The 19,276-nt window shown below is 42.0% G+C and overlaps 1 protein-coding gene across 2 annotated transcripts in view; it reads left to right on the top strand.

Moving 5' to 3' along the window:
* GPATCH8 (G patch domain containing 8) overlaps positions 1–16,515 on the top strand; it is a 110,412-nt gene extending 93,897 nt beyond the window's left edge. Inside the window, exons 6-7 of one of the 2 annotated variants that reach the window (XM_012659095.1) lie at positions 6,424–6,554; positions 10,273–16,515. In XM_012659095.1, the coding sequence (XP_012514549.1) occupies positions 6,424–6,554; positions 10,273–14,146 (4,005 nt within the window). In that variant the 3' untranslated portion in view covers positions 14,147–16,515. The remainder of the gene's footprint in view (positions 1–6,423; positions 6,555–10,272) is intronic. The other variant, XM_012659096.1, reaches the window with a different exon arrangement.
* The last annotated feature ends 2,761 nt before the right edge of the window (positions 16,516–19,276 follow it).

The following is a 19,276-nucleotide window of genomic DNA, read 5'->3' as shown; positions in this document are numbered from 1 at the left end:
AAATACCTTGAAGCAGGAATACCTGGTGCTGTTAAAGAATATACCATACTTATAAGGCTGTTTGCTGAATTCTCGAGCATAGCAAAGCAAGTGTTACCTGGTAATTTTTGACTAATTAATTTGATATCCACCTAATGATATTAATAGTCATTATGTTGCAAAGTAATTGGGCATTAATGGTAAGTATTGTCATAAAGAGTCCTACTGTTACCCAGCAAAAAGAATTTGTATTTTCTTTTTCTCTCATTTTTTTCAGTATCTGTAATTGGTGTTAGTATTTAGTTTTCTCTGTTACCAAATGTTTGGTTTTCTCTGTTACTGAAAAAAATTAATTTTTATGACTTCCTGATATGCATATGTTAAAAGAAAAAATTACATCTAATGTCCAGTAACTTGGATTTCCCTAACCATTCATATATAATCTTCCTTCCCTGGATAGTTTAATGCTGGACTTTTTATATTCTCCGCTGGTCTTTTTCCTCCCTCATCACATGGTGATGTCCTGGATGGTCTTATCTGGAAGTATCCAACACTGAGACGTGAATCAGGGTGACCTGGCCAAGCAACAACTACAGCATGATTATTTCAGTTTGGGAGGGGAGAGGAGACCCCACATTAATATTTCGTTATGAAAGGAAGGCAAAAAAGCAGTGAAGAAAGGAGGCTGTGGTTTTGGTACGCAGGATTGTTGACATAGAGGAAAAGGAATGGTTGAGGTTCAAAGAAGACCAGGTTATCGTTAGCCAGAAATAAAGGTCAGGCTACAAAGAACCACCCCTTCTTTACTCTATTTCCCAGCTCTGTTCATAACCAACAAATACTGCATAAAAGTGTATATATGTTTGTTCCTTCTCCCAACAACTCATTTTAAAACCGATACCAGTTTGATAAATATTTATTGAGCATCTCTGTTGTGCCATGAACAGCAATGTGTGCATTGCAGAGTTAGTTACAAAGGAGGACTAAGTCTTGGTTCCTGTTTGGGAGAGTGGAATTGCTGTCTGGTGAGAGAAAGAAACCATGGATAACATTTTGACTCTAAAGACAAAATTAGGTTTTCTCTTCAGAGCAGAGTAAATATAGAGCATAGGATTTTTAATGGCAATAGGAAATACTCTGCCTTAAATTCTTCCCATTTTCTGATTCCTAAAATTCCTTTCAACATGGAAACAGTGGTTTTTATTCTTTCAATTTAGACAATAGATTTGAAATACTTGAGAAAGATAATCAGACTTATTCCTTATACTCAATCGAATATAAATATAAACTACTGTATCAAATTTTGTTATTGATAGAAAGGCCTAGCACCAAAAGACACAAAAAAGATTTTATAGACTCAGACCCTTATTATCTTTTGTTGTTAGGAAAAACTGTGTGCAGAAGTATCTGTCTCATTCATTCCCAACTCAAATACAGTTTAGCAGGAACACAGCTTGCTTCTCACTATTGACAGGACAATAACTGTCTTAAAAGTTCTAACCACTGTAGAAAGAAGCTGTATTTCTTGAGGGCCATTTAGAGGATGATCTTCTACAAAGCCTGATTGTCACAGTTCCCTTTTTTTAGTAGACACTGTGAGGCAAAATGTTTCAGCTTATGAAGTTGGCATTTAAAGAGAAGTAGGTAGCTGTTTGGATGAACCTTTTCTGCAGATTTATTACCCATATTCAGATTTACCCAATTCACATTACCTTGGTTTAATCTGTTCAGAGTTAGTAGAGCAGAAGTTTGTGTCCAGAGTAAAACATTTTTCTGCAACATAATGCTGTTTAAGCTTTTTTTTTTTTTTTTAAAAGAACCAGAACATCAGTTCCATTTGAGGTGGTCTTTAATGTGGATCCTTAACTGGATCATTTGTGAAGGTCTTCCCTCTCTACTGGTCTTTTGTAAAGTTTATTGGAAATCTAGCCACTGTGCAATTGAGGATCTGTGGGGAATGTTCCTTCGATTTGGTACCATGCCACAAATGTATGCTTTTTGGGGAAAATGCTACTGATTTTTCAGGAAAATAGGATTTTCACATCCTTTCATTTTGAGTGAGGTTCAGTCTCCTTTCCTTGAACCAAAATATTACCCAACTAAAAATACATCATGTGGCTCAAATTTTTGTTAATAAACTTTAGTACCTAATAAAATAATTTATTAGTAACTCTTCAGAAAACATACTTTATCATTTTCAGAGATAAGGCCATAATCATAGCTTTTGAGTCAGTTTAAATGGTTAATTAAACCCATTCAGATTAGACTCTGTCCCTGTCTGGTGTCTGTCTGACTTAAATTTTTGTGTATGGTGTGGAATTGGCTCAGCCTTTGACAAGAGATTGATGGCATATCTGCCAGTTTTAGTCTTATGTGAGTTCTATCTCTCCTTTGGTAAGCAGACCTGTTGCTCCTCTTTTCTCACCTGAAAAAGTTGTCTAAAGTTATGTTCCTCTTTAGAATTTATGAGAAAAGTACAGGTACAATGCACAGAATTTCATATGGGCATTCAGTGACAAATGAGCCAGACTTTGGTAGCCTTTTGGAGTAAAATAGGCAGTTTTGGAAAACTATCATTAGGGCCTTGTACCTTTATAAAAATTACCTTTTTAGATAGGAAGTTGAGAAGTTTCTGGTCAGTATCTTTATTGTTATTTGGCCCAATTCTATGTAGAAGTAAGGGGTTTAAAATTTCAGGCTTTTTGTTTCTCTAAATAATGAGACTTCCTTACTATCTGAGAGTGACAGCTAAGAAGACCTTATTATATACTTGAATATGTCCTTAGTGGAGATAAGAGAATATTTAATGTCAACTTTTCCTACAAATTGTAGAAAAATTTATTTGGGGAAAAATGAAGAATCTAATGTTTAAGCCAAATTATTCACTGGGCATTTACCAGATAGATATAGACTTAGTACTATTCCATGCACTGCAGGGTTGGTTATAAAGATAAGCCATAGAACGTGCCCCATACAAAGGGGAGGCAGGCTAGGCTTGGTGGCTCACACCTATAATCCTGGCACTCTGGGAGGCTGAGGCAGGAGGATCGCTTGAGGTCAGGAGTTTGAGACCAGCCTGAGCAAGAGCGAGACCCCGTCTCTACTAAAAATAGAAAAAATTAGCTGGGCATGGTGGTGCATGCCTATAGTCCCAGCTGCTTGGGAGGCTGAGGCAGGAGAATTGCTTGAGCCCAGGAGTTTGAGGTTCCTGTGAGCTGGGCTGATGCCACAGCACACTAGCCCAGGCAACAGAGTAAGACTGTCTCAAAAAAACAAAACAAACAAAAAACAAAACAAAGGGGAAATATTGAAAAGTTGTGACTTATTAAATGCTTTCTATTTATTTTGATATTTAATCTTGCAAATCTGTTGATAGATAGCCCCATTTTTCTAATGAGGGAACTGGAATTCAGAGAGGTGTAATTAATGGATTTTAACCCAGGTCTTTCTGACTCTGAAGCTTTACACAGACTGCCTTTCTGAAAGACAGGAATAACTGGCCAGAGAGCAAAATATGATGGCCGCTAGATGAGTGCTATGACAAAGTTCTACTAGGGACAGTTCAGAAAGAACAATCCTGTCTTATGAAGGGCCAGTAGAAACTTTGTGAGGGGAATTTAGTTTGACCTTGAGTAGGCAGGAGAGACTTGGAGTTAGGCATTCATTCTAGGTAAGGGAAAATGTCAACCTTAAAACCCATGTCTTGACCAGACGTGGTAGTGTACACACCTATAGTCCCACCTACTTGGGAGGCCAAAGCTGGAGGATCACTTGAGCCCAGGAGTTGGGCTGTAATGTAAGGTGCTATGCTGATCACGTGTCCACACTAAGTTAGACATCAGTATGATGGCCTCTGGGAGCAGGGGACTACCAGTTTGTCTTAGGAGGGGTCAACCAGCACAGGTCAGAAACAAAGTAGGTCAGAGCTCCCATGCTGATCAGTAGTGGGATCGGGCCTGTGAATAGTCACTGCACTCCAGCCCGGGCAACATAGTGAGACCCCATCTCTTCAAAACAAAAACCTGTGTCTTGCCTTTTTTATCATCAGAATATACTCATCCAAGAGAAACCTCAGATATACGTATTAGGTTTGGGAGAGTTTGCTGAGCCCTGTCAATAAGGTTGGGATTAAAATTCTGAGGTTCCCAATTCTACTCTTGAGATCCCAGACTTTACTATAAAGTTTGTAAAGGTGATGTGGGAGTTTGCTAAACTTTATAGAGTACTAGGATAGGTTTGCCAGAGGGAGCCTCCAATTTGGATTTGTTTTATTGACATCATCCCATTTTCTTCCATCTCTACCTCCAACTGTATATACCTGTGGTAGGAGCTTGCGGTAGGATGTCTTCTGGATGATGTGAACATGGTCCTGTTCCTTCAACTTCAAGGATATTCCAAGTAACCGCTGAATGATTGGAAAACCTAATCACTGTCTGACTCAGCCTAGACACTCTAGACTTTGATAAAATGATTGCTCTTTTGGGCAATGTCCTGTAGTTTGAAAAATGCCTCCTAAAAGTAATGAAGTATTTTTAAGAGGGGAGGAAATGACTAGGCCTGGAAGGATTTTCCAGGCTTATGAGGTGGCTAGAGAGAAGATGGCAGATATGAGAAAAACATACGTTCTATTTAAATCTTGACCAGGAAGCCTATTAAATGTTTGAGGAAGAAAAAAGTAGCTTTGTGGTCTAAAGTATTTATATAATAGGCCTGATGGGCTCTTTCTCTTTGCCCCATTCCCCTCAGAAGGAGGAAATTGGGATTCATATTTACTTAAAATAGTTGATCCTTCATCTTGAAGTGGTTTTATAAAAATCTTAATTGTGGGCAGCCAGGCTCAGTAACAGTTTTGCCAGCTTTGATTACTTGATCTTCCTTAAAATAAAGGTAAATGAAAATAAGACTAAATGCTATTAGACCATAGTGGTCTTTTCCAAAGTTCTGTAATGATTTTTTTCCTGGAAGAAATATAAATAGTGTCATTTATCTAGGTGGGGATTACTGTGTCAGTCTGTGTGTATGTGGACATATATGTGTTGTACAGGTGCTTCCCTCCTCCCCAGCCCTTTTATAGTTGATGGCTTTGTCCCTGATTGTTCAGTATAATAGCTTGCAGATTCACTAAGAGAGCTTGTGTAGTAATGCTTGCTTTATTTTTTTTCTCTTCTACTCTTGTTTTATTTTTTACTTTTTTTCTTTGTGATGTGACATTTTCAGCTGATGTATTGAAAGCAAATCCTTCTAATTTGGGAGCCCAGATCACAAGAGTGAGTTTTTCTATTAGTGTCTTTAGCTGTATATCTTTTTTTGTGTGTGTCTTTCTACCCTTCCCCCTCCCAATTTAAAAAGATTCAAAACACAATTCATAAGTATTAGGTATGAAAATTCCTCTGTTTGTTGAACATCATGCCTTTCCACAAAGCAATGTCCACTTTATATTGGGTCAAATTCCTTTCCCCAGTGCTGTTGTAAAAGTATAGGGTAATGTGTATGTTTTGCTTTTGTTTTTGTTTTTTATATTACCTAATGTGTTGAAAATAATTTTAGTTCTGTCTTCATTGCAGATAGATGTGTCTGGACTCTGTCACAGTGTGTCATGGCACTGTTCTTTTTTGATTGTTGTTTCTTTTGTTTTATTTTAAGGAAAATTATACAATAGCTTCTGAGAATAAAAGACCCATTCTATTAACTGGATTTTAAGTAATAAAATCTTTGACTTATCGCTGTTCTCCCTCCTCATCCCCTGGATGTTCCTCGTAGGGCCATGAAGGAATGAAAAGCTATACATACTGTTTTCAACAGGCTGACCAGGTGGAAGTGGTCAGACTGGTGAGCTCTGAACATGCTAGCATTGGAAGACCTCTCTTGGGTTTGTTTAGTAGTTACAGGAAACCTGTGTTCATAATGAAAAGAAATAATAACACCTTTTTATGGTGAAATAAAAGTATACTTTCTACTTGTTTCTTCTGATTCAAATACCACCTCCCCTCCACCACCACCACCCCCATGTAAGCTGTACATTGCTTTCTAAGATTTTATACCTGGGTAATTTTCTGTACTAGCCTAACCCCTTTCTGTTCTCTTGGCTTGTATTATTACAATTTATCTCATGTTCTGTTTGTCTAGTTTTGCATCCTGGAAGAGCGAGTGATTAAATAGTCCTTCTTCTTTCCTCCCAGTGTTCTAAAATTTGCCTGTTGCTTTTGAAATCATTTTATTTTGCCTAACAAAGCAAACGATATGCAGTCCTAATTAGAAATGCAGATACTCCAAGCGTTATACCCAAAGTAATCAGCCATTGTGTTTTCAATCACCATAAGAGAATATAATAATGTAGTCTACACTAGCACTATTATAACCATTGGTTGAAGGTGGTAACTGTTCTAAAGGCTTTGCTTTCAGATCCCCAGGTTACCCTCTGTTCCTTTTTTTCTGTTAACTCAGAGATTAAAAGATCTCAAGCAGAGAGAGTTTGCTCGAAATGTCTCTTCAAGATCCCGCAAGGATGAGAAAAAACAGGAAAAAGCCCTTCGGCGGCTCCATGAGTTGGCAGAGCAGAGAAAACAAGCTGAATGGTGAGGATATTTTCTCTCAGAGGGTTCTACAGAAAATTATAATCCATAAAATTTAAAATTACAAATTTAAGATCATAATTTTAGATTTAAGAATTATAAACATTAATATTTTAATTGACAAATAATCATACATATTCATGGGTACATAGTGCTGTTTCAGTACATACAATGTATAGTGATTAGATCAGGGTAATTAGCATATTCGTCATCTCAAACATTTATCATTTCTTTGTGTTAGGAACATTTCACTGTCCTCCTCCTAGCTATTTGAAACTATACATTTATTGTTAACCATAGTCATCCAGCAATGGTATAGAACACTGGAACTTACTCCTCCTATTTAGCTGTAATTTTGTATCCTTTAACACAGTGGTCTCCCCAACGTTTTTGACACCAAGGACCGGTTTCGTGGAAGACAGTTTTTCCACCCACTGGGCTTACAGGAAGTAACTGCTGCCTGGCTCCACCTCAGATCATCAGGCATTGGATTCTCGTGGGGATCCCTAGATCCCTTGCATATGCAGTTTGCAGTAGGGTTCATGCTCCTATGTGGGTCTGATGCCACTGCTCATCTCACAGGCAAGGAGGGGCTTGGGAGCTTGGGCAGTGACGCCAGCGATGGGGAGCAGCTGTGGATGCAGGTGAAGCTTCACTGGCTTGGTCAGCGGCCCCAGGGTTGGGAACTGCAGCTTTAACAAATCTCTCCCTATCCCTCTCTTCTTCCTACCCCTTTCAGCCTCTGGTATACTTTGTTGTACTTTTTACTTCTATGAGATCAACTTTTTGTAGCTTCTACACATGAATGAGAACATGCGGTGTTTAATTTTCTATTCCTGATTATTTTGTTTTAACATAATATCCTCTAGTTCCTTAAGATTTTTAATAGATCCTTCTTTCAAACTAAAAGCATATCTATACTTGGAGTATAATATATGGATTAAGTATACACACTTTTGAGGCCATATCCTTCTTACTATCTGTGACTTAGTCAAGTTATATCTAAACTCTCTATGCCTCAGTTTCCTTATCTGTAAGATGAGGATAATGACAATTTACTTACAGTTGTGAGGACTAATTGAGTTATTGCCTTGGAAGTGCTTAAAGCAGTGCCTGGCACATCGAAGATAATAAATGATACCACTATTGCTATTATTGCCATTTTCTAACATTCCTCTCATATAGAAAAGCATGGTATTCTATTTCATAGCTAAAAAGCACTAGGACACAGATTCAAGTGTTATAACTGCCTTTTAAGTACTATACAGTTAGTACTAAATAATCTAAAATCTATGGAATTCTATCCATTTATTTATCCACAGGTTCTGCCTTCAGTGTTCTTTTTAATATTCCTTTATGGTTTTTTCTGATTATCAGTTTTTTGGCTGGTGTTTAGCCTTGGGTAGAATTCACCCTGCCTAGACTTCTAGGGACCCTATCTTTGAGCATTTGAAGTTGCTATAGGATTCGTGAGATACGTGCTTCCATCAGAAAGACTTAGGCCCTCTTGTTTGTTTTTAATGGCTATTCAGGACCAAAAGAAGGAACTGGTTACAGTAGAAGGAGAAACCATGACTATGGCTCTTAAAAGTTTACAGCAAATTAGGGGTCAGAGTTCCCAAGTTCTTGCACTTTGTCTTTAAGTTCTTTTTTACTTTTTTATTCGTGTTTTGGAAGAGAAGGAAGGGAAAGAACACATACAGTGTAAGTTTTGCACCAAAATTAACCTATGAATGCTAATATTGAGTTAACTGCCTATAAATTGGTTCCAGTTCCTTCTTTGGCAACTCTGTATGTAGTAAACACATTCCTCTGGGGCATGCAGCAAGAGTACTCCCTGAAAATATATACACCAGGCCACTTTCTAATTCTGGACATACTGTAATACATGGTTTTCTTCAGGGATGACTTTCTGTTCTGTTTTATAAATGAACAGTTAAAAGATGACCAAGTAATCTCAGGAGAATAAAAAAAGGTTTTGATTCATCATCAGGTATTTCATTGTCCTAGGAGTAATGCGTGGCCCGATAGTAAGTATTATTGAAGTAACATGGCAGACTAAGCAAAAGATTGAAATGAATCCCCTTTTTATTCTATTTGAGGGGTTTTGGGTTTTTTGTTTTTTGCTATAGGGGGTAGATTTCATAACACAGTGCAAGTATCTCTTGCTATCCAAATCTGTGGGGTTTCCATCTTCTAATAGCAACAGTTTAGACAACAAAGGATACCACATTATCTAAATATATTTGGTCCCCAAGTTGAGGACAGCTAACAGCTAGGGTTCAGATAACAAGGACATCATCCAAATAGATACCTAATTCTATTTAGTTCTTGATTTGGAATTCAGGGGATATACCTATATAGTCTACGTACTATAAAAATTTCAGACGGTGTAGGTGGTTTAAAACACTGGTATCGAGGCTCCCCAATGTTCCTTTTGTCAAAGCTGAAAAGAGTGGGTAGTAGCATTATGACCGTAGTACTGAATACCCAGAAACCACCACAAAACCAAAGCAAAATGCTTAAAAGTGGTACCGAGGAGATGGGCACAGACTTTTTAAGTTTCTACAGCAGACATACTGGCCATAGACTGCCGTAGAGTAGTACAGTGGAGGTTTCTAACTATGTTTAATTCAGAATATGCATATTTTTAAAAAACAAAATTTGAAAGCATAGGGGAAATTAGATTTTTTTTCCTTAACTGAATGAAATACAACCTTTGTGAATAGATGTACCGCAGTAGGTTTATGGCATACTGATGGGTAGAATGATAGAATAAGAAATGAAATTAGGCCAGGGGCAGTGGCTCACAACTGTAATCCTAGCACTTGGGGAGGCCGAAGCAGGAGGATCACTTAAGGCCAGGAGTTGGGGACCAGCCTGAGCAACATAGCAAGATACCTTGTCTCCACAAAAAATAGAAAAATTAGCCAACCATGGTGGTACACACCTGTAATCCAAGCTACTCAGGAGGCTGAGGCGGAAGGATCACTTGAGCCCAGGAGTTTGAGGTTGCAGTGAGCTATGATGCCGCCACTGCATTCTATGGTGAGCAACAGAGGGAGACCATCTCAAAGGAAAAAATAAAAGGAATGAAGGGCCAGGCACGGTGGCTCATACCTGTAATCCTAGCCCTCTGGGAGGCCAAGGTGGAAGGGTAGCTTGAGGTCAGGAGTTCGAGACCAGCCTAATCAAGAGTGAGACCCCCATCTCTACTAACAATAGAAAAATAAGCCCAACACAGTGGCGTGCACCTATAGTCCCGGCTACTCAGGATGCTGAGGCAGGAGGATTACTTGAGCCCAGGACTTCGAGGTTGCAGTGAGCTATGATGATGCCACTGTACTCTAGCTGGGGCAACAGAGCAACTGTGTGTCAAAAAATAAAGAAAGGAATGAGATCAGAAACAGGTCATGATAGACTGTACCATATAATAATAATGGGATATTCAAATTGTGAGATAAGCCTTTTTTGTATTTTAGATAGCTTAGAAAGAAATAGCAGTAACTGGCTGCCCTGGGAATTTAGCTTGGTGGATTGACAGAATGAGACTTTGACTACCCTCCCCTGAGAAAGTTCCATTCATTAGTATAGGGCTAGGGAATGACCACCACTCAAGTGTCTTTGAGACCTACCTATGATGAATGAGTATTTTATGAGATGCATGTAATGTACTCCTAAACCTATTTTTTGTTTTTTATTTTTCTAAACCTTTGTTTAGTGCACCTGGAAGTGGTCCCATGTTTAGACCAACCACAGTGGCTATAGATGAAGAAGGTGGAGAAGATGATAAGGATGAATCAGCTACAAACAGTGGCACAGGTGCTACTTGTGGCCTGGGATCTGAATTCTCCACAGATAAAGGAGGCCCTTTCACTGCAGTACAAATCACTAATACCACTGGACTGACACAGGTTCCTGGGTTAGGCTCCCAAGGTATCAGCTTTGGCATTAAGAATAATCTGGGGACCCCACTGCAAAAATTAGGAGTATCATTTTCCTTTGCCAAGAAGGCTCCTGTCAAACTCGAATCAATAGCATCAGTTTTCAAGGACCATGCAGAGGAAGGGACCTCTGAAGATGGAACAAAACCTGATGAGAAGAGTTCTGACCAAGGACTGCAGAAGGTGGGAGACTCTGATGGTAGCAGTAATCTTGATGGTAAGAAAGAGGATGAAGACCCTCAGGATGGAGGGTCCCTTGCCTCAACATTATCCAAGTTAAAAAGGATGAAGCGAGAAGAAGGTGCTGGGACTACAGAGCCAGAGTATTACCACTACATCCCCCCAGCACACTGCAAAGTAAAACCTAATTTTCCCTTCCTGCTCTTTATGAGAGCCAGTGAACAAATGGAAGGTGACAATAGTACACATCCAAAGAATGCCCCAGAGAGCAAAAAAGGCAGTTCTCCCAAGCCTAAAGGCTGCATCAAGATGGCAGCAAGCCAGGGAGCAGAAAAGACAGTTAGTGAAGTCTCCGAGCAGCAGAAGGAAACCAATGTGACGGAGTCCTCAGAGCCTGGAAGCAAAGCTGAGGCAAAGAAGGCCTTAGGAGGGGATGTAAGTGATGAGAATTTAGAGGGTCAAAGCCAGAAGGCTTCAGAGGTCCAAATGTGTGAGTCTAATCCTTCTAAAGAAACCTGTCAGGCCATTCCAACAGGGAAAGAAAGCCAGGAGGGACCCAAACATCCTACTGGTCCCTTCTTCCCAGTTTTGAGCAAAGATGAAAGCACTGCCCTCCAGTGGCCATCAGAACTATTAATTTTCACCAAGGCAGAACCCTCCATTTCATACAGTTGTAACCCTCTATACTTTGACTTTAAACTTTCAAGGAACAAAGATGCCAGAGGTAAAGGGACAGAAAAACCAAAGGATATAGGAAGCTCCTCAAAGGACCATTTCCAAGGCCTAGATCCTGGTGAGTCAATTAAAAACAAGGAAGGGGGAGAGAAAGCAGTACATTCTTCAGGAGGCAAAATGGATGCACCTGCTTCAGGATCTGCCTGTAGTGGCCTAAACAAGCAGGAACCTGGGGGCAGCCATGGGTCAGAGACGGAAGACACAGGGAGAAGCCTTCCTAGCAAGAAAGAACGATCTGGGAAGTCCCACCGACACAAAAAGAAAAAGAAGCACAAAAAATCCAGCAAACACAAACGTAAACACAAGGCTGACACAGAAGAGAAAAGCTCTAAGGCGGAGTCTGGGGAGAAGTCTAAGAAGCGCAAGAAACGAAAACGAAAGAAGAATAAATCATCAGCCCCAGCAGATTCTGAACGAGGACCCAAACCAGAACCCCCTGGGAGTGGCAGTCCTGCACCACCAAGAAGACGGCGGCGAGCTCAAGATGACTCCCAGCAGAGATCCCTCCCAGCTGAAGAAGGAAACAGTGGCAAGAAGGATGAAGGTGGGGGTGGTAGCAGCTCCCAGGATCATGGTGGGAGGAAACACAAAGGTGAACTTCCAACTTCATCCTGCCAGCGAAGAGCTGGCACCAAACGGAGCAGCCGGTCTAGCCATCGGAGCCGACCCAGTAGTGGAGATGAGGATAGTGATGATGCTTCATCACGCCGGCTGCACCAGAAGTCTCCATCCCAGTATAGTGAGGAGGAAGAGGAGGAAGACTCAGGCAGCGAGCATTCCCATAGCCACTCACGGTCTGGCCGGCGCCATTCCTCACATCATTCCTCCCGGCATTCTTACTCAAGTAGTTCAGATGCTTCTTCAGACCAGAGCTGCTATAGTAGGCAGCACAGTTATTCTGATGACAGCTACAGTGATTATAGTGATCGATCACGAAGGCACTCCAAGCGCTCCCACGACTCAGATGACTCAGACTATGCCAGCTCCAAGCACCGATCCAAACGGCACAAATACTCATCTTCTGATGATGATTATAGCCTCAGTTGCAGCCAGTCCCGAAGCCGATCTCGGAGTCATAGCAGAGAACGCTCAAGATCTCGGGGACGCAGCCGTAGCAGCAGTTGTAGTCGCAGCCGGAGCAAGCGGAGAAGCCGCAGCACCACAGCCCACAGCTGGCAACGGAGCCGGAGCTATAGCCGAGACCGCAGCCGCAGCACCAGGAGCCCTTCCCAGAGATCAGGCTCCAGGAAGGGATCTTGGGGTCACGAAAGCCCTGAGGAGAGGCGTTCTGGGCATCGAGACTTCATTCGTTCTAAGATCTACCGCTCCCAGTCCCCCCACTATTTCCGGTCAGGCCGAGAATGTCCTGGGAAGAAAGATGATGGCAGAGGAGATGACAGTAAAGGGACAGGCCCACCCTCCCAAAACAGCAACATTGGCACAGGAAGGGGGTCAGAAAGTGACTGCAGCCCTGAAGACAAGAACTCTGTCACTGCCAAACTGCTGTTGGAGAAGATCCAGTCAAGGAAAGTGGAGAGGAAATCCAGTGTGGGTGAGGAGGTGCAGGCCACCCCTAGTAAAGCTGGGCTCAAGCTCAAGGACCCGCCTCAAGGTTATTTTGGGCCCAAGTTGCCCCCCTGTCTTGGCAATAAGCCTGTCCTTCCACTGATAGGGAAACTCCCAGCTACCCGAAAGCCCAGCAAGAAAAGTGAAGAGTCTGGCTTGGAAAGGGGGGAAGAGCAAGAACAGTCAGAGACAGAAGAGGGCCCCCCAGGGAGTAGTGATGCCTCATTTGGGCATCAGTTCCCCTCAGAGGAAACAGCTGGCCCCTTATCAGACCCACCCCCAGAAGAGCCAAAGTCTGAAGAAGCTACTGCTGATCACCCTGTGGCTTCACTAGGCACGCCAGCACACTCTGACTGCTACCCTGGGGACCCAACCATCTCCCGTAACTACCTCCCTGACCCCAGTGATGGGGACACCCTAGAATCCCTGGATAGCGGCAGTCAACCAGGCCCTGTGGAATCCACCTTGCTGCCCATAGCACCAGACCTTGACCACTTCCCCAGTTACGCACCTCCCAGTGGGGAACCTAGTATTGAGTCAACAGATGGGGCTGAGGATGCTTCACTGGCCCCCCTGGAAAGCCAGCCCATCACCTTCACTCCTGAGGAGATGGAGAAGTACAGCAAGCTCCAGCAGGCTGCTCAGCAACACATCCAGCAGCAGCTTCTAGCCAAGCAAGTAAAGGCCTTTCCAGCCTCAGCTGCCCTGGCCCCAGCCACACCAGCCCTGCAACCCATCCACATTCAGCAGCCAGCCACAGCCTCTGCCACCTCCATCACAACTGTTCAGCATGCCATCTTACAACATCATGCTGCAGCAGCAGCTGCTGCTATTGGCATTCACCCCCACCCTCATCCCCAACCACTTGCCCAGGTACACCATATTCCCCAGCCCCATCTGACCCCCATTTCCTTGTCCCACCTCACTCACTCAATCATCCCTGGCCACCCTGCCACCTTTCTCGCTAGCCATCCCATCCACATCATTCCTGCATCAGCCATCCATCCTGGGCCCTTCACCTTCCACCCTGTCCCACATGCTGCCCTCTACCCTACCCTACTTGCCCCACGGCCTGCTGCAGCAGCTGCCACTGCCCTCCACCTTCACCCATTGCTTCACCCCATCTTCTCAGGTCAGGACCTGCAGCACCCCCCTAGCCATGGCACATAGTTGGGGGATGGGATCTTAGATAGGGCCAGGAAGGGAAACCCATAAATCTTCCCTTGGGGGTGTTGAGCCATTAATACCAGCAACTAGAAGCTGGGATGGGCAGTGTCTGACAGCCAAAGAATAGAGTTTTGGCTTGGAGGGGTGGGTTTAGATTTGAAGTTTGCTTTGGGTTTACTATCAGGGATTTTTTTCCTTTCCTCCTTTCTATTTTTCCCTCTTCTCCTGTGTTTCTAAGCTAAGGAACACCAGTAAGTGCTACCCACCTGTCCGCAACATCTCCAAACTATCAAATTTAGATAGTCCCCCTACTCCCTCTACTTTGTATCTTCTGCTCTTCCCCTCTTTAAATTTTAGAACATTTTCTTCCTCTCTGGCTGCGTGTTGTCACCAAAGCACTTGCCGTGGGCCGTTTGGTCCTGCCTTCTCAGTGCCACAAGGAAGACCAAGCTGTTCCTCTGATGGTGAAAGCACCACCACTTTTGGGCAGTATCTTTGACCATCCCTTGGTGACCTTATGTTATCGCAGGTGAGGTGGAAAGGGAGTCTGACCTAGAACCAGATGCAACTCAGGCTGCAATTTGATCCACTTCCCACATAAACAGAGCCACATATTTGGCACTGTTGTCGTGATGTCCCTTATCCTAGAAGAGGCATCTGCATATCCCAGAAAAGAAGATCCTATCATGAATAGAAGCTATGCGGAACATAGAGTCACCCATGTGCTTCCCCAGAGAGGAGCTCATGTGTCTGAAGGGTATATTTTCTTCTGTCGTGTTGATGTTTCCTTCTTAATTTATAGGATTTTTTAATGTAAAAAATTGCACTGAACTCTATAAACATAAATGCTGCTTTTTGTAGCTCATATAAAAAAGGTTCCATATTTGTAGTATACTGCAATAATATTTTTTACATCCAGCTCTTTAAGTGATCCTTGTTCTGGTGGCTTTGTGTAAATATGTTTGACCTAGTTGAATTAAGAAACTTTAAAGGTTATTAAATGAAAACAAAAAATAAAGTATTTGTTTTCTGCTAGATGCAAAAATGACTAAGCATGTATATTTTATCAAGCTCATGTATTTTTTGAAGTTCGGAACTATAAAATGTTAAAACATTTTTTTGCTGGGACAAAATGTTGAGTAATTTGCAGTAAGTGGTACCCCCAGCACTGGGATTTGTGAGCTAATGGGCAGCAGTCAGCTGGGGGTGTTAGATGGGTAGTCAGTTCTGAGTCTCCCTCATGTACTTTCTTTTTATACAGAGAAACAGGTGGACCCCACAGAGGAGGAGGGGGAGATTCAACAGCTTCATTCTCTGGAAGCAGTGAGATTCAGTGGTTGTCTGGGGAGATTCCTGGGTTTCCCCGGGTACCTTGTTCCAGGCAGTCTATTTGCCTTCCTAGTACTTAGCCCTCTCTGACAATTTTTTTCTTTTTTAAATGTGCCTTTTGGGTTGGCTAGAAAGTGAAGTAGAAGTAGACTGGAGGATGATAGAGTTGGGACAGTTTTTCCTTCCTTTTGTTGGGAAGTGAGCACATTCATAGATAACTTTAAATTCTTTTGCTTCATAGTTTCCATGCCTTGTGCCCAGCTCAGTTTAAGCAGTAGAGGTTCCTTTTTTCTTTTCTCCAATGACACTGACCAGAGGAATTACCACCTCAGCCTCTTTTTCCCCTCTTCTTGCCTTTCATTTCACCCAGGCTCTCAGCCGCAATTAACACACTGACCCAAAGGTGCTTGTATTGCAGGTCTCATCTCCTTTGGTATAGTTAGTTCCCTTTTTGGCATTTTCCTACCTACTCCTGTGTCTAGAATTGGTTAGGTGGTCACCTGACAGGAAAAGCAAACCATACTTACGTGGGCCAACACTCTGTGTTTCTGGCCTTTCTTCTCAAATTCCCAAAAGAGAAAGATTTTGAGTTTATGAGACGCAAGTGTTGGGCAAACAAGGCTCTTGACTGAGTCCCCCTCCTACCTGTTCAGTGCTCTTTCTCTGATTTAGAAACATCATTTTTTGGATAACTAGCACTGGGAAAATGAAACCATCTGTTTGAAGTGAAGGAACTCATTTTTCTTTGCTTTCAGCCCATGTAAATATTTAAATAATGCAGTATTAACATTTTTGTGCTGCTTCCCATTAGCTTGTAGATTGAGCCATACTCTGGCCGCCTCTCTGCCTTCCTGGGGGCAGTTCTCTTTAACTTCCAGAATAGTGATTTTAAAACCTAAAAAAAGAAAAAGGAAAAACAAAATAACCTATCCTTACTTACAAGCATAACAGATTGTATTTAACTTTATCACATGATAGAGATATATATGCTGTAAAATGAGGGAAAGGAACTTTCTAATAAACCAATGATTTGTGAAAACTTAGCAGAGTCTGTCATGATTGTTGCCCCGTCCACTCAAGTTGGGAATGGTTATAAATAACATCTTGTTTGAAGCAGTCAAGGAATAAATTTCTGTGAACCAGTTTGAGATGTTTGGAATTGTGCTTCTGAAGGCTCAGGCTGCCCAAGGAGAGAGGGAAGGATTATGGTTGTGGGAGGAAATAATAGTTAAGTTTCTTTCAGTCTTAGGTAGATGTCTTGGAATGTATACCTTCTTTCCCATAAGAATATTCTTCTATTTCCTCTTTTTCCATTTTAGACATATAATTTGTATGTAATAGAATACATGGCATGTAGGTGCTCACTAAATGGGTTTGGAATTTGTGGCTTTGAATTTTAGGATTGTGGACAATGGGATTACAAGAATCATCTGCCTGGCCTTTTCCCTCCAGGTGGAGTTCTGTATACCAGGCTTGAATTACTCTCCTCAGCCCTTTAATATTACTATGATGTTTGAGCGCCTATACCTGGTATAAGGAAACATGCCCTAATTGTTACTGAGAAGATAAAAGCCCCTACCTAGTCTTCTATGTCAAAAAAATCACAAAAGAGGCAGGGAATATTTAGCGTGGGAAGCTGTCAGAGATTTGTTGTGATTAATTTCCCCTTTTGCAATGTCTGTTTCTTTTCTACTCTCTTTGATACAGCTGTGTTCTCCCCTGAATTAAAGAGAAGCTCTTCAACTTGAACCTAAGGTTGGGTTCTCAGATCTACCTGTCTAAAATAGCAAAGATCCCTGCCCCTAAAGAAAGGATGTTAGAAAATGAAAAATGATTCTCTGAGAGCAGGGAAGATGACACGTGAAAGAGGCAGACTGGTCTATATAGAATATGCTATGTGAAGTTACGTGCAGCTGCCTTGTTCTGACAAGGCCTCAGCCACCTGGCTGGAAACATGGAAGTACTCTCTCCTCTACACCCTTGATGACTAATTCAGGCCTTGTCAACCATTTCCGTTCTTCTTTGCCAGAGATACCTTCAACTCACCCTTACCAACTCATGTCTGAATTATTGCAGCATTTTCTTGGCTGGCCTCTCTGACTCTAGGGTCTAATTCCCTGTCCCATGTAAACTTACTGGTGTTTCAGAATCTAAGTGCAATTCCAGTAACATTGTGACCTCTCAGAGGACAGGAACTGATTCTTACACTTCTTTTTTCCTCCCTTTTGGATGTTTTACATAGAGTTGAGTACATAGTAAACATTTTGATTCTATGTTCAAGAAAATTATGAGCAAAGTAAAATACTATTAGCTGAGGATCATACATCAGGATTTGGCAAGGAAATAAAAATGATTTTAAAAAAATTTTTTCTCTCTCACCTCTACATCACCTAGTTCAATGCCAGGCATGTAGTAGAAGCTCAGTAATTATTGACCTGGCTGGGCATGGTGGCTCATGCCTGTAATTCTAACACTTCGGGAAGCTGGGGCAGGAGGGTCACTTGAGGCCAGGAGTTTGAGCCCATCCTGAGCAACATAATGAGACCTTATCTCTAGAAAAAGTTTAAAAATTTGCCAGGCGTGGTGCACACACCTGAAATCCCAGCTACTCGGGAGGCTGAGGCAGGAGGATCACTTAAGCACATGAGTTTGAGGTTGCAGTGAGCTATCATGGTGCCACTGCACTCAAGCCTGGGCAAGAGAATGACATCCTGTCTCAAAAAAAAGTAGACCAAATGAAGGCTTAACAGAACTATAAATTCATTGAGGGATTCTAGCACTCTGGTTGATGGGATGGGAAAATGGGAACGAGTGTCAGCATTCCTCTGCCCACTGTCTAGAAGGGAGATCAACCCAGCTCTGACACCAAAGGAACACAATCCATATTGAACACCAAACTCCTCTCCTTTCCCAAATCTGAACCTCCCTCCACCTGTGCTTCTAGTTTTAGTTAATGGTACCACTGTCCTACCAGCCAGCCAGGCACCAAAGCTTTGAATTACCTTTGACACATCCAATTACTGATTCTATGATCTCTGCTTGCTCTCTTTTTCTTGCCACCAAGACCCTGGTTCAGGCCTCATCACCTTGAACCCAGAGGATTGCAGTCACTACCCAACTGGTCTTCCCACTAAGTCCTTTTCCAGTTCCTTCCTTCCACAGGCAGCCAATATAATCTTCCAAATTGGAGCACAACTGATCATTAAATCTCTTATCCCCTGACTTTAAAAGTCTTTATGATTTTCTGTCTCCTACAAATTAAAGTTCAAATTCCTTAATATGGCATTAAAGGACTTCTAGTTACTTGGCCCCAGACTTCCTTTTCACCCTGTGCCTCAGTCTACCCCTTTACGCATTCTATGCTGAGTCAACTACTTGCCCTTCCCTATAATGCACCTCTGTTCTTTTGCTGCTCTCTTTGCTTATGTTATTCTCCATGCCTAAAAACTCCATTCTCTGGCAAAAGGTAACTTGAACATGAGTTCAAGTGCAACCTGTGTTTGAATCCTAGTTTTGCCATCTGTTGGCTGTGTAAACTTGGGCAATTTACGTAAAATTCTCTTGTGCCACAGTTATAAAATGGGCATGATAGTACCAATTTCATAGGGTTGTTAGAGAGGAGCAATGATATCAATGACTTTCATAGTCTCCCTATATCCTTTTCAAGGCATGCTTCACTATCCCTCTGCTGCAGTTATGTGTATTTATGTCTTAACTTCCTCTGGACTAAGTTTGTTAAGAACCCTTGCTGGTTATCTTTCTATCCTTTACCACGCCTCGAACAGAGTAAGTACTTACTGAAAA

The sequence above is a fragment of the Propithecus coquereli genome, unplaced genomic scaffold (assembly GCF_000956105.1).
Source record: "Propithecus coquereli isolate 6110/MARCELLA unplaced genomic scaffold, Pcoq_1.0 Scaffold598, whole genome shotgun sequence".
Lineage (NCBI taxonomy): Eukaryota > Metazoa > Chordata > Mammalia > Primates > Indriidae > Propithecus > Propithecus coquereli.
Note: the sequence above shows the minus strand (reverse complement) of the source record. Positions and strands in the feature narration are given on the sequence as shown.